This window comes from Homarus americanus, unplaced genomic scaffold (assembly GCF_018991925.1).
Source record: "Homarus americanus isolate GMGI-L3 unplaced genomic scaffold, GMGI_Hamer_2.0 scaffold24523, whole genome shotgun sequence".
In the NCBI taxonomy this organism is placed as follows: domain Eukaryota; kingdom Metazoa; phylum Arthropoda; class Malacostraca; order Decapoda; family Nephropidae; genus Homarus; species Homarus americanus.
Genome location: NW_024744357.1, coordinates 1,355,860 through 1,371,803, shown reverse-complemented (window position 1 = coordinate 1,371,803; position 15,944 = coordinate 1,355,860). Strand labels below are relative to the sequence as shown.

Genomic DNA, 15,944 nt, shown 5'->3' with positions numbered 1-15,944 from the left:
ATCTTTTTATAATTCCTCTGGATTTTGTCAGTGAAATGTCCGCCATTTATATTTTACCCATCCCGTGTTTTATCAAGTGGTTTTATCGTAGTTAATGAAAAGTTCTTAGTCGCCCTTGTTTGTTTGTTTACCGACAAGATTTTACTTGATCCTTTAGGTTTCTTATTTTCTGAAGTAGGTGAAGAAAAAAGACTTCAGATGACTTGAAAAAAAATATTTATCTGTTGTTCATCAGAACTTTCATTTGTATTAATATTTCTGTAATTACCACAGTGCTAATTTACTCATTATGCCTTTCTCAACAAAATTATCATTTTTTTTCTCCCTCTTGTCATTATCACAAAATATCATCTGGTAACCTTCATCATCACATGCTTATTACCTTCTAAGAATAGTAAAGCTGCCCTGTTCCCTAGACTGGCTACGTCATATGACCTGGGCGGGACTTCAGGTATATAAGGCTTCGGTCCGCCTCACGCAACAAGTCTCATCAACAGTTCATTCTCATAGCACCATGGCTCCCAAGGTGAATAGATCTCTCGTCTGCAATTCTTTGATGGAGATGATTTGTACTAAGAGATTTATGTACTGTACAGTGGTATAGTGTAGACTATCATTTTCATATTTTTTTATGTCAAGAATTATTTACAGACGAGACAGTTGAGACTGATATATTATAACAAGTGTTGTGGTCTCGTCCTGTAGGTTGTTTTGTTGGCCGCCCTTGTGGCTGCAGCCCTCGCCAGGCCTGGTCCACAGTACAACCCCCCCACTCCCGAATACAGCGCCCCTGCTCACCCTAGACCTTCCTACTATGCTGCTCCCGCTTATCCTGACGTAAGTTGGTATTGCGAGAAGCATCTTGTATGCTGTTAATAAGTGTGCCCATAAGACAAAGAGAAATAAAATTGTCTTGTTTCCTAATATTACTTAAATTTTCAATAATAAAAAGGAAGAAAAACAGGATATTAATGTGCGGTATTTCAGCAATACCTGCAAGAGGAATATTCACGAACAAATAAAAAACTAGTCTGCTTCAGAAATTTACTTTCAAGAAACGATATAAAAAAACATGAATGCGGGAGACAATGAACATCACAACAGTCATGGGAACAAGTATTGACCTAAATGTATTGAGGATTTATAATAATAATATATTGACTGTCTTGGTCACAGACTCCTCCCCAATACAACTCCCAGTACGCCGTCAGAGACGACTACTCCGGCAACGACTACGGCCATGAAGAATCCCGTGACGGCTACAACACCCAGGGTACCTACTCCGTGCTGCTTCCCGACGGTCGTGTGCAGAGGGTGACTTACTACGTCGACGGTGACTCCGGCTACGTGGCTGAGGTGACCTACGAGGGTGAGGCCCAGTACCCCGCCTACCAGCCTGCCCCAGCACCCTCATACAGGCCTGCCCTGACACCCTCTGACGCTTAGACCTTCAATTTAAAGTTCACTTCCAACTTCTTGAGGCTTTAACAATGTAGCGCACAAATATATATAGAACGGCAAGAAATAAAGTTGTTTTTGTAATATTAGCATATTTTTTCCCACTTTTGGGGTTCTTAGTATTTGGTAGTTACTCTGAGAATTCATCATCGTGGGACAGAAATTAATATTTCTGCTAAGGTGCTCCGTTGTTTCCCTTTTCTCGTGTGATTTTATCAAGATATATATATATATATATATATATATATATATATATATATATATATATATTATATATATATATATATATATATATATATATATATATATATATATATATATATATATATATATATATATATATATATATATATATATATATATATATATATATATATATATATATATATATATATATATATATATATATATATATATATATATATATATATATATATATATATATATATATATATATATATATATATATATATATATATATATCTATAGCCAACTCTATCCCTGTTACTCCTGCTCCTCCTACTGAACCTATGCACTTTCCTATAATCTCCACTCGTAGGGTTGTTGGTGCGTTATCTAGTTTGGATATGAGGAAGACGCATGGACTGGACGGAATACCCTCTCGTGTTCTGAGGGAATGTCCTGAAATTCTGGCCCCTGTGACTATTCTAATCCCTCTAACTATCGCCCCATTGCCCTAACTTCATCCATCTCTAAGATTTTCGAAACTATCTTAAACTCATCATTTGCTCCGTCACCTTGAACGCCTTTCTCTTTTGTCGGCTCACCAGTATGGCTTTCGCCAGGCGAGATCTACTGGTGATCTTTTCTCCTACTATTAGGGAATATTGGGAAACTTTCGTCGTGGCCCTCGACATCTCCAAAGCATTTGGCAAGGTATGGCACACGTCTTTGCTTTCTAAACTTCCCTCTTATGGTTTCTCTCCTCCATTTTGTTCTCTAATTTTTATCTTCCTTGAGAACCGATCCATGGCAATTGTTGTAGAGGGATCGATCTCTCGCTCTTTCTCTACCAATAGTGGTGTCCCACAGGGTTCTGTTCTTTCACCTACTCTCTTCCATATTTTTATCTATGATTTCCTTCGCACTACGTCTGGTTCTGTCCATTCTTGCGCTGATGATTCTGCTCGTCACTCATCTTCACATTTTCCCATTCCTCTAATTCTTAAGCTGGATCTGTTTCTGGGGCTTATATCGTTTCAGCTTTCAGTGCGGAACTGTGCAGCATCTCCGAGAGGGGAGGTAGAAACTTGGTTAAATTCATTAGCAATAAAACACAATATTTACCAATTGCACTTTCCAAATGGAAAATCTACCACCAATTGCATTTCAGGACGCAATTATTCTGCCAAATTCTAAAGTATGTCATGGAAGCCACACGTCCACAACATTTGCTAAAGCTGCCTCCCGAAAACTGGGAGTGCTGTACAGATGCCGTGGCAGTTGCTTCAAGTTTATAAGGGATTCATTCGTCCTAACTTGGAGTACTGCTATCATATCTGGGGTGGCTCTTCTTCTGTCCATCTGTTAGATAGGGTGGAATCAAAGGCATTTCGTCTTATTAACTCTCCTCCTTTAGTTAATAATCTCTCTTCCCTTTCTCTTCGCCGCAATATTACTTCATTCTCTCTCTCTCTTTTACAGGTGCTTTAACGGGCAATGTCCGATTGATTTGGCATCCTGTGTACCGCTGGCAAGGCTGTGGGCTCGTAACAATCGTCATGCCCGCGGTGCCCCCCGTTTCTGTGTAGATGTCGATCACACTAGAATAACCCTTTAGTACATCCTTCTTTCTTAACACTGCCAAGCTGTGGAATGCTCTGTCTTCTGTGTTTCCATACTTATACAATTTGTCTCACTTCAAAATTATAGTTTTCCGGCATCTTTGTAGTGTAGATTAATTGTTTATTTTACTCTTTTATTTTTAATTTATTTTTATTCTTATTTTTTCGCCCCCTAGACCCCGTTTTGGGTCAATGACCTGTGCCTGGGTGGGCTCGTCCCCGTAAAAAAGAATAAATAATAATAAATAAGAAGTAATATATACAGTATGTATATATGCATATATATGAAATACCTCACTAGTCGAGAATCGAACCCTAGACAACAAAATTAATACTAGACTTTGTTCTATTCTTCACAAAGTCTGTTCAACGTGCTTGTTAAGCACCGTGAACCTCCATTGGGGATTGCCCCTGCCAACTATGTGGTCGGAGTAGTAGAGGGGCAGCTAAATGCAATTTTTCAAGAGAATCATGCAAATGGTGATACAAGCACCAAATTTGGCATGGTAATTCTCTAATTGTTACTAGTCAAGTCTGCCTGATTGGCCATTTAAAAATCCAAGTTGGCGGCCACTTTTCAAGATGGCCGCCATATTGACCTTCAAAAGTTTTTTTTTTATAGAAATTGATGCAGTTAGTCAATCTGAGTGATCTTGGTGTCGATATGTATGTTTTCAAGCATGTTCAGATGATTTTTTTAATAGTTTTAAGTCCATTGAAACATTTTTATCCACATAAAATAACACTTTTAGTAAAAAAATATAACAAAAAAGAACTTACTAAAAAACAAAGTACTCACTATTAGCACTGGTTCCTGTGACTTCTCCTGACAGTACATCTTTGTGCATTTACTGCTGTTCACATATGCAGCTGCAAAGTGCTGTGCAGGAAAGTCCAGAGCGAAAGAATTTGCATCTCTGGTTGCAGTCTTTCTTACAGGAACATTTGGTCAGCTCCTGACAGCATGTCGCAATCGGGGGAAGAGTTGTCTAACGTATCTGCCATGCCTCTCCCTTCTGCGTCCATCCCCAGCTGACAGGACTGCTGGTTTCTGGATTGGAGATTATTCCCTGGCCCTAGATGATACCAGTCTGGTAGGCAGCCCGCTTTGCATGTTCCTTGAGGGCTGCCTGGGTTGGTGGAATGGAGTCATATGGTCTCTGCTTGCGGGAAAAGAGATTTAGTCTTGCCTCATCTCCACCAGTGGCTGCACTAGATCTGTCGTACATGAGGTCAACAAATCTTTCCAGCTTCTGCAGGTCAACATCAGCAACTGTTGTTGGACATTGGCTGAGTTTGGTGAATGATTCTGAAACTTCATCACAGACATTCCATGTCTGCCATGCAGAATTATTTCCTTTCCCACGGAAGGCAAACACAACGTCACAGCCAGTGAAAGCATGAAAGTATAGGATCCCACTAGCTTTCTTAGTCCCTATCGCAGAAACTACATCATGAACTGGAATCCATCGATGACTGGCTCCTTGGCCAAAGGCAATCCACATGTTATCAAGACCGAGTTCCTGTAGTGATGGCAGTACAGATACTGCTATGACAACCAAGTCAGTGTCATTGGCTTTGACGATGAGGGACTTGCTACCTTCCATTGCTGCATCCCTAGCATGCACAAATATTCATGTGTCTGTTTCCTCATGACAGCATGGAGCCACAACTTCTAGGGACTTCTCTGTGTTGCTAATGGCATCTTCTCCCTTTGTCACAACCACCATGCTTGTCATCTGTGCTTCACACATTTTCTCCGCGAGAAAATGGAATAGTTTTGTCTTGTTTTTGTCATCTTGCAGAAAGCTTCTCCAGTTTTGGGGAGTCTTACTGGTTCCTGTAGCTCTTCTCCTGATCCCCTGTCCTCGTTTCGACCTGGCTTCAGACTTCAGACTTGTCTTTTTGTACACATCAAACACTACATCCACCCTATTGTATTTGGCACCATAGAATTCCACTATGGGCAGGATGTCTTCTCTGGCATAGGCATCAAAAGCGTTGTTGAACAGAAGTCTGCAACTCTCATGACACTGTGCCTTGTTTCTCCTCAAGGTCTCCTCTATCCCATCATCTTCAACAAGTCTTGCAGGGTCAAGCTTGATTGGCAGTGCATTGATTGAATGAAATAGAGGAATATTCCTTGCCAAGCTCTTGTAACCGTCATCTCCTTTTTTGGCAGAATTTGCATGTGGAGACTTAAGATCTTCCTTCTTATCCCGTTGACAAAGACAACACTTTGCCCAGTCAGTGAGGAATGATTTGTTGGTAGATTTTATGTCCATAACTATTTTTGATCTTCAGGGCCGAGGATTTATCCTTTTGCCACCCTGATGGGCACTTTCTAGTATGGGATACAACTAGGTTCATGTCTTTTGCCCTACACCTAGTCCGATCGTTCATCCAGTGTCATTAATCCCGTGCGATCTGTACACCATCCAGATAACTAAAACCCCGTTATCCTTGGCTCGGCTCTCCCTCGCTGGCACATCCTGCCAATTCAGGTGCGGCTGCTTAACAGATTTGGGGTTGATTAAGCAGCATTTGGGACACTAAACTGTTGCAGTATGACATGCTTTTTCTTAGCTGACACTGAACCCAATGCTGGGTTGCACAGCAGTGATGTCACCAGTGTGCCCTGATAGTGCCCGACAATCACTCCCTCACATGCAGAGACCCTCTGTATGCTACCGTCACCTAGTTGGAAAAAACATAAAACCTGTACATAAAACCAGTCATAAATAAGACAAATATATATCTGAACGTATCAGAAATAGAAAAAATCATCTGAGCATGCTTGAAAACGTACATATCGACAGTAAGATCATTTAGATTGACCAACTACATCAATTTCTATAAAAAAAAATCATCTTTCGAAGGTCAATTTGGCAGCCATCTTGAAAAATAGCAGCCATCTTGGATTTCAAAATGGCCAATCAGGCAGGTTTGACAAGTTGCCCCAAGGGTACGATCATGCCAAATTTCATGCTTGTTTATGAGGTTTAACACACGTCATTCTAGAAAGTGTCCTTCAAGACCTTAAAAAACAACTCAATTTTCCACACCAGCCTCTAGTAGGCCTTCTTTCTTTCTTTCTTTCTTTTTCTAAACTTTTCTGATATTTGTATTATCAGTTCTCTTTAACTTTTCGTTAATTTCTTTCTTCTGTCCATATTTCTTTTTGCCTTAGTTTTGTCTTTTTTCTCTGTTTCTTAACCTATTTTTCGAAATTTTAAATTATGTAAAACAACTATCAACACACTGCAGTATTGTCTGTATCTTCTTCTATTTGTCCTGGAAACTGAAAAAGGACTACATCAAGGTGACAGACTTTCTCCAACTCTCTACATCTGTAATGGGAAATAATAAGCGTCACTTAGAAGGGAAGAAACATTGACTTCTACAATAAGTCACCTTTATGTTGCTGACGACATTATGACATTTGTAATAATCAAAAAAAGTTAAAACAATAATAATATAGAAATTAAATTAGGCTTAGTGAGTAAAGAGCTCGCCTCCTAATAGTCCTTGGTTAGCGGCCTTTGGTAGTGCACCCTTCAATGCTATAATGGATTTCTCTTTAATATTCAAAAGGATAGAATTAACACTGAACTCTACTAAACAAAAATGTCAACATGTTTACAAATCCCCACCTAATAGGAGAACTCATAACTCCATAGGAAGCCACACGTGTTGATTAGGACAACAGGTGGTAGAAAAGGTAAAAAAAAAAAAAACCTAAGTTCCGGAAACGTTTATGGCAGGTGTAAGACACAGTGACAGGTAAGGAAACGAACTGATAGTCTCAAATCAAAGTACGACTGCTTATTGTAGAGGGAAAGTGTCGATCAGATTTAACGACAAAAAAATCTTCAGGAAATGACCAGCTAATAGACGGGAGATGAAGTTAAGAAGTTTGAAGTACTCAGTAGACAGGCGAGGCTCATTCACGCTATACAGTATGTATACAAGCTATGACGAATAAGGTATATAAAGGGAGTGACAGAGAGAGAGAAAGAGAGAGTCGGTGCCTTAAATGAAAAAGAATAGACCTTGCTATTAACTACTCAGTCTGTGCTCACCCCTGAAGATGCGAATTAAGCGAAAGCGCTTGGGAACTTCGTGTTTTTTTTGTATGTGATTATCAACACACACACACACACACACACACACACACATATATATATATATATACATATATATATATATATATATATATATATATATATATATATATATATATATATATATATATGTATATATATATATATATATAATGTGTGTATATATATATATATATATATATATATATATATATATATATATATATATATATATATATATATATATATATATATATATATATATATATATATATATATATATATATATATATATATATATATATATATATATATACACACATATATATATATATATATATATATATATATATATATATATATATATATATATATATATATACTGTACATAGTCATATTACAATTTCTACCAAAACACTCTCCGTCTTCACTTCTCTTACTATACTTTTAACCACCACTACCTGGCCACAAATACCTCTGTGTCAAGAACAAATAATGTAACGTGACTTTGGGCGGAACCTGGCAGGTATATAAGGCTCTGGTCTGTTTAGTGAAGCAACAGTCCACTGCAAAGTTTACTGCCGTCATGACTACCAAGGTGGTTACCGTTCTTCACCCACACACACACACCCACACACCCACACACACCCACACCCCCCCCCACACACACACACCCATACACACACACACACACACACACACACACACACACACACACACACACAACTTTCAGTGTTCCAATAGGTCATGAAATAATCTGAGAACTTTAAAGTATTATGTGTTGTTATAAGTGTTGTGGTGTTATGTTTTTGTCCTGTAGGTTGTGTTTTTGGCCGCCCTAGTGGCTGCAGCCCTCGCCAGGCCTGACACTGCCAGTTCTTCACCTTACTCTGCTGCTGTCGCTTATCCTGACGTAAGTTGGTACTACAAGCATTATCTTGCAACTTGTAGAATTATGAATATTCATTGTGAATTAATTTTGCACAATAATTTCACTACCACAGATGACACTAATTTCTCAGCAATATGAAATAGTTTTTGGGAGGTCACGAAAACACATCGAAAACGGCAAAAGAAGGACTACAGGTTTGATATATAATATGTGGTAATGTTATAAATATTGTCTCTCTCCTACAGACGCCTCCCCAGTACAACACTCAGTTCGCTGTTAGGGACGAATTTGGCAACGACTTCAGTCAACAAGAATCCCGTGACGGCTACAACACCCAGGGCTCTTACACGGTGAACCTTCCTGACGGTCGTGTGCAGAGGGTGAATTACAGAGTCGACGGCGAATCCGGCTATGTGGCTGACGTGACCTACGAGGGTGAGGCACTGTACCCAGCCGCAGCACCCTCCTATACGCCAGCACCTACCTATACTTAAAGTGACCTGAAAATTTACGATTAATTGGGTGTAAATAATCATATTTATTTACTAATTTACTTTAATAAAAATAATTAGATACTATGGATACTCTCTATATCCTTTATATTGAGGTAGACATATACTGTACACCATATTAATCCAATAACCTTAAGGCACCTGATATATACTGTACATTTATTTCAAGGAAGTATTATGTAATATTTAGTATCATCTGGAATAGTACACATAGCATGGTGGTAATAAGAACATCTCAGAATGATACCACGGTTATCACATCGATATTTATTTATTTTATTAATTTCATTTTTTTTTTACATTTATATTCTAAGTATATACCTACTTTACAGTGAAGTCGATAATTATATATAAATATGATAAGGGGAGGAAGCATTACCACATGGGTTGTATTAAGGTGGAACAAGATGATATAGCTGTCAGTATCATGTCTTGTTGGCAAATATATTTATTGCAAGGTAATTTCTATCTATCTACATAATAATTTCTGATAAAACGGTTTTGGTGGGACAATAAAAGCAGGAATATAAAGTGGGCATTGCAAACAATATTAATACTTAGGCAATAGATAACTTTTAAGAGATGATTTAAAGGAAGGGAGCGTAGTCTCTGCTCGGATGGGGAGGGGGGGAATAAGTTCCACACATTCACACCATGATATTTTATAGAGGTCTGGGACTGAGGTGAGCGCATGAGGGTTGGTCTTAGTTGCTCTGGGGGTAAGTTTTTCCTTCTGTGAAAGATTGTGTAGTGTTTTTTTCGAGGTTTAAGGTCAGTTTATTACATATCACCCTGGTCCTGACCTTGGCCAATTCAGTGTTCATAGTTCTCATCGAAGAATGGAGGTCTGAGTTGCTGGCATAGAAATTACTATCGTTTGCAAGTAAGTTGTATTTTATGAGTATGCTGGAGTGGACTATGTCGTTTATGTACAACAAAAACTGTACAGGGCCGATATTGGAGCCTTGAGAGACGCCATACAAAATTGATGAGGAGTCAGATTGATGATTATTATAGCAGACATACTGCTTCCTATTAGACAGATATGAGGTAAACCAATTATGGGATAAGCCCCTAACGCCGTAATGTTCAAGCTTTGAAAGGAGGATGGTATGGTCGACAGTATCAAAGGTTTTAGAGAGGTCCAGGAATATACCGACTGTGAACTGAGTTTAAGATGTCATTAGTAAAGGGCAGCAGCAGAGCACTCTCAGTTGACCTTCTAGATCTAAATCCAAACTGAGAGTCTGTAAGGATGTTATTGACACTGCAGAATGAATTTAGTCTACTACATGCCAGCTTCTCCAGTATCTTACTTAAGGCTGGGAGGACTCATATGGGGAGTAATTCTTGAAAAGTACTTTGTCCCAGATTTTTTATATGCTGGGTGGACTTTAGCAGTTTTCAGTTTATACGGAAAGACACCACTAGTGAAGGAGGAGTTACAAATGTGTAGGAGAACAGGTAGTAATAAGTGGGCTACTTTCTTAATGATGCTCATTGGTATATTGTCTTCACCTGCTGCTGCATCTTTGAACATTTTTATGGGGGTCAATAATTCATCTGCTGTGACAGGGGATAAAAACAGCTCATTTTGCTATCTGTTTTGCAGGTAGGCTCTAAATTCCTCATGGTGATCAGGGATGCTCTCTGGAAGATTTTTGCCAACATTAATAAAATATTCATTGAAGTGGTTGGCAATGAGGGAGGGTTCCAGTATAACTGAATCATTTATCATAAAAGTTGAGTGGGGGGTTTTCTTATTGTTGCCCGATGCTGAGTCGAGCTTATTTATATAATATCTCCGTCTGGCATGCTTGAGTTACTCTATTTCTGATACTTCGGTAAGCATCACCGAAAGTTATGGGTCTTTTTGCAAATTTCCTTTGGAGTTTGTGTATTTCTTTTATTAATGCCTCGATTTCACCTGTAATATAGGGTTTGGAGACAGATACAGTTTTCACTGACTTATTCTTGAGGGGGAAGCATTTATCAAAGCAAGTATTGAAGATGCAAGAGAAGTTGCAGTTCTTCACGTTAGGGTTGTCGGAGGCATAGACAAAATCCCAATTAGCATTCCTTAGGTTGTTTTCAAAAAGGAGTTGTTGTCGGTGCAGTAGTCTCTGTATTGTACTGAGACTCTACTAGACCTTTCAGGTCTTGTGGCTGTTTTATACATGACAAAAACTGGGAAGTGATCTGCGATATTGTCATAAATAGTTCCACTTGCAAGATTGTTAGGAGTGTTGTTAGTCCAGATATGATCTATCACAGTGGCAGAGGTGGCAGTTACTTTAGTGGGTTTGGTTATAGTGTTGAAGAAGAGCTTAGAATGACAGGTAGCAAGAAGATCTAATACTGAGGTGTCGGTTTCTGATTTTAATAGATCAAGTTTGAAATCTCATGTAAAGTAGCAAAATTTCCTCTTTGAACTTAAGATAGAGATAAGCTCCGAAAATGTATCAAGATGTATTAAATGTTCCCTACATTAGTGTGGGGTCTTCTGTAGATTACTCCTACTAGGATATTTCATGTGTCGTTACGTAATTCAGTGAAAACACTCTCCATGTACGCCTCCTGACCCTTTGAATCATCTCTTACAGAAGTGTTATTCTTAATATCAACATATAGTACGACACCACCACTGTGTCGTGATGTGTTGACGCAGTGTCTATTATAATTAGGAATCTATGCAAATGTTCAATATCATTAGTGAGTTTGGTCTCACAGAACGCAAGTACATCAAATTTGTGGGCAATAGAAGATAAACACTGATCTAAAAAGGTATCTAGATGAAGGGGAATACTGCTGATGTTATGGGTAATCAAGGAGAAGGAATGAGGTAGTAGAAGACTAGAGCTAAACTCGGGAGAGTCAGGAAAGTAATAGTTACAGTTACAGTGAGTTTTGTAGAAAGGCATCAGGGTCAATATGAGGGAGTATTGTGTCGACACCATGGGTAAAGGGGGTGTAACACATACGATCCTGTACACCTAAGGGAACGACACTAGTATCGTCAGTGTAGGCATATTGGTACTGATTAAGGAACAGCAAAAACTCAGCGTCACTGAGGTGTGAAAAAGGAAGGTCAAAGAAAGTTATAATAGTGTGGGGGGGTAACGTACTTACAAGTGCTACAACTAACAGAATTGAGATGACTGGTACTGTTGAGGGTGATTCCCAGTTTGAGTGGGAGGTGCGCCTGTCACTTGGTTCTGAGGTTGCTAATTCCACTGCAGAGGCCGGCCGGCGGGGGAACTCCACACGTGATGGCCTGAATACGGGCAATGGCTGGTTCCTCCTCCGTCAAGAAGGAATCACGCAATTTTTTAAAAGGATGGTAAACAGACGGTGTGGGACTACAAAAATGCTTCGACCTGGGTACCTACTTATCTCTCGCCCAGTGTAGCTGAAGCTGGGAGTGCTAGAAGATTTAGGGAGTCTTCAAAATGTGATGTAAAAACATAAATATTATACTGTACTGAAAATTATTTATTGCAGATGACGTTTAAGCCACCTTAGTATAACTTTGAGATGACACTTGGTGAAGTTTCTTGCTTCACTTAATATGTCATTTGCCATCATAAAATATATCGTAAGTAGATTAGGAAAGGTTAGGTTAGGTTAGGTTAGATTAAATATGTTGTTTAGACGCCCTTCATTTAAAGATTATATTATGTTTATATTTGTTGTTGTCCCAATATATTCAGTTGTCTGATTTCACCGAGAAAAGTAATATGTAAAATTATCATTACATTTAATACTAATTAGGTTTATATATGAGTGGTTAGTTAATTCCTTTATAATACTTTAAAATCTTATCAACCTTATGACTATTTTAATTTCACTACATTGATTTTAGTCCTAATTTCTCTTACTACGCCATGAAAAGATTTTTACCTGGGATAAAATAATATAATTGTCAGCGTGACGTAACCTTGAACAGGGCTGCAGGTATATAAGGCACTAGTCTGTCTGGGAAAGCATCAGTTGCCCTCACCGTTCACTGCCGTCATGACTACCAAGGTGGATACACTTCTCTTTCACAAGTTTTGACAAGATTATATATGAATTTATAGTGTTAAATGCTTTTATAGTTTACTGCAACTTTTCCTATAATTGTAGGATATCGATGGTAGGTAAATATATGTTATAACAAGTGTTGTGGTCTCGCCCTTTAGGTTATGTTATTGGCCGCCCTTGTGGCTGCAGCCCTCGCTAGGCCTGACCGACAGTACAGCCCCCCCACTCCTGCATACAACACCCCAGCCCCCTCCTACAATGCCCCCGCTCACCCTAGACCTTCCTACTCTGCTGCTCCTGCTTATCCTGACGTAAGTTGGTACTACCAGATGTATCATGTAGCAATTTATATGGAAATGTGGTTTTGGTCGTTAAGTTACTTTATATATTAGTAACCTTACATAGTTTGTACGAGTCATATTAGTAGTTTCTAATTTATTTATTGACTCAACAATTTTTTGATTAAGAAAATGGAAATCATGCTAATAACGTTGTATATTTTACTTCACGTGATGCAGTATGAATAAAATATAGAAATAATCGGTTATGGCCACAACACATTGATAAAAATGCAATTATATTCAAGAATTCTAGAATAATAATCCTCTAACTGTTTTGATCACAGACTCCTCCCCAGTACAACACCCAGTACATCGTGAGAGATGATTACTCAAACAACGACTTCGGCCATGAAGAATCCCGTGACGGCTACAACACCCAGGGTACCTACTCCGTGCTGCTTCCCGACGGTCGTGTGCAGAGGGTGACTTACCACGTCGACGGTGACTCCGGCTACGTGGCTGAGGTGACCTACGAGGGTGAGGCCCTGTACCCAGCCTACCAGCCCGCCCCAGCACCCTCTTACAGGCCCTCTCCTGCGCCCTCCTACACGCCAGCACCCAGCTATGCCTAAATTGAATTGAAGATCTACAATGCATTGCTTATTGACCATTGGATTAACAAACCAACTGACACGAATAAAAAATAATTTATCGATTTCATAGTTTTAAATTCTTCCTAGAATGAAGAATATATCTCCCCACCTTTGAACGAATAATGATAGTCATTGCCATATAATACTGTCTTGTGATTAATAACCCCAAGCTCAAAAAATATGTTTAGGATCCTTTTTTACCTGAGCCCATTCGAATTACGGGTATATAACGATTAGGGTCCACGCGAATTAGGGTTATTAGGTGTGTGGTCAATTTGACTAGTCACTGCAGCAGTTACCACATCAGGTAGTTACAGTATATCGAAAACGTATCTGCCAGGATGGGTCCAATGACTTTCGAAATGCTACATTCAACTCGTTATGTACCGGGAGGGTTGGTATGCGTGGCTCTGTGTCATTCTGATCCTGCTACATTTAGTAACCGAACATCACATTAATTGCGACGAAAAATGTGCACATTGCATTACTTATGTTAAATTATTAAAGGCAGGAACACGCACATCCCAATATCTATCATCCGTGGTATCATAATGTTTCACACATTGTGTGGACAGATACTTTTTGAGATACTGTTTATCCTACTGATGGTGATAATAGGACGGAGGAGGCGTATGAGTATTGCAACAGTCGTGTTGATACCACATTATCACATGAATTACCTCGCCTCCATCATTAAAAACTGTTTAGGAATTTCAGAGTTGACAAAGGAACTGTAGCTATGAAAAATTTGCCATTCGTTAAATAATTTCCTTGGCATTTAAAAACCACATACAGATATATATTTCCTAAAGAGAACTTCAGAATACTATCATACTCGTATAACAGTGACCTGCTTTTATGTAACAGAGACTGTACAATAGATACGCCCCCAATTCTAGGAAGAAATTAAGATATGATTTATTTTTTATTCAGGTCATGTGGTTTATAAGAGATAGTTAACATTTAGTTCACTGTTGATCTTCAATTCACTTTAGGCATAGCTGGGTGCTGGCCTGTGGGAGGGTGCTGGGGCGGGCTGGTAGGTCGGGTACTGGGTATCGCCCTCGTAGGTCACTTCAACCATGTAGCCGGAGTCACCGTCGACGTGGTAAGTGTATGTATATTCTGTATGCTGTATTTATATTATGCTATGTATATTATGTATGTGCTCCATTTATGTACTATTTATTCAGCCTAGCTAGTAGCGTGTAGCAATGTATTTAAGATGTCCCACATGCCTAATTAATGTGCCTGGCGACATATGGAAGCTGCTAATGTATCACTTCCCATACGTCGCCTAGAGAGTAGTTGACCAGCAGACAGAGTAAGGAGCGCTACTCCCCTTGTGTACATATCTCTTATCCAGTAAATAGAACCTACAAACTATACAGGTGTTTGTGTTCGCTCCTGTATATAGAACCTAATACCCAGAACACGAGCATGCGCAGTGTGTACTTTTACTGGATAATTACGAGTGAAGTGCAACTTTGTGGGAAAGCCGGCTTATGGACTCCTACTCTGCATCAACCGCCGCTCCTCCAAGAATTTTTAGCAACTTTGAGCAGTGTCAGTGACAGTGATTTTCTGTGCAGTGTTTAGTGCATTGTGTGTTTCGTGTCATAAATGTGTGACCTTGTTCTAAAGGATTCCCAAGGTACACGGCATGTTCTGGGCATTTGTAAGGAGTAAAGTTTTTCGCATCCTCCTCTCGCCATGTCCAGGGGGTAACTGATGTGCGTCGTCGTTTCCACCCCCCCTCACAGCTGGAGGAGACTGCTCCCGCCCAGACGCGCGCACACACACATACATGTACTAACACACTGACTGCGGCGATTTCCTTATATATATTTTATATATATAACACTGGTCTACAAAAATTTTTTTTTTTCTGGCATGAAACCTTTTAACTGTTTTTTACTAACTTTAAGGTGCTGAATACAAATCTGATCTCAGATTTGCTCCATCACGTAACGTGCCAGAATTTACTGAGCTACCAGAGATTGAGGATATAGACCGGAATTCACCTGTTTCTACTGATGAAGATGAAGAGACTGATCTTTTCAAGCCATCTGGTGAAGATTGTGAAAAGCCAACGTTGTTTACTCAGTCAGAATCGAATGATCTGGTCAGAGATCTAAATTTGCCAAAACAGTATGCTGAATTGTTAGCTTCCAGGCTTCAAGAGAAACGACTCTTAAAACCTGGCACGAGTGTCTC

General features: G+C 39.2%; 2 protein-coding genes across 2 annotated transcripts; both read left to right on the top strand.

Moving 5' to 3' along the window:
• The first annotated feature begins 488 nt into the window (after positions 1-488).
• Positions 489-13,789, top strand: LOC121877726 (cuticle protein 7-like). The gene is made up of 4 exons (XM_042383582.1): positions 489-526; positions 706-837; positions 1,177-1,273; positions 13,516-13,789. The coding sequence occupies exons 1-4, from the start codon at positions 515-517 to the stop codon at positions 13,704-13,706; spliced, it is 432 nt and encodes a 143-aa protein (XP_042239516.1). The 5' UTR covers positions 489-514; the 3' UTR covers positions 13,707-13,789.
• Positions 7,898-8,836, top strand: LOC121877727 (cuticle protein 19.8-like). The gene is made up of 3 exons (XM_042383583.1): positions 7,898-7,964; positions 8,187-8,279; positions 8,504-8,836. The coding sequence occupies exons 1-3, from the start codon at positions 7,953-7,955 to the stop codon at positions 8,750-8,752; spliced, it is 354 nt and encodes a 117-aa protein (XP_042239517.1). The 5' UTR covers positions 7,898-7,952; the 3' UTR covers positions 8,753-8,836.
• Positions 13,790-15,944: the final 2,155 nt, after the last annotated feature.

Bases quoted from the DNA above. Each gene is read 5' to 3' on its own strand.
- LOC121877726 (XM_042383582.1), top strand. The intron at 838-1,176 runs GTAAGTTGGTAT...TCTTGGTCACAG, and splicing joins CTGCTCCCGCTTATCCTGAC to ACTCCTCCCCAATACAACTC. The intron at 1,274-13,515 runs GTACCTACTCCG...ACAACACCCAGG, and splicing joins TGACGGCTACAACACCCAGG to GTACCTACTCCGTGCTGCTT.
- LOC121877727 (XM_042383583.1), top strand. The intron at 8,280-8,503 runs GTAAGTTGGTAC...TCTCTCCTACAG, and splicing joins CTGCTGTCGCTTATCCTGAC to ACGCCTCCCCAGTACAACAC.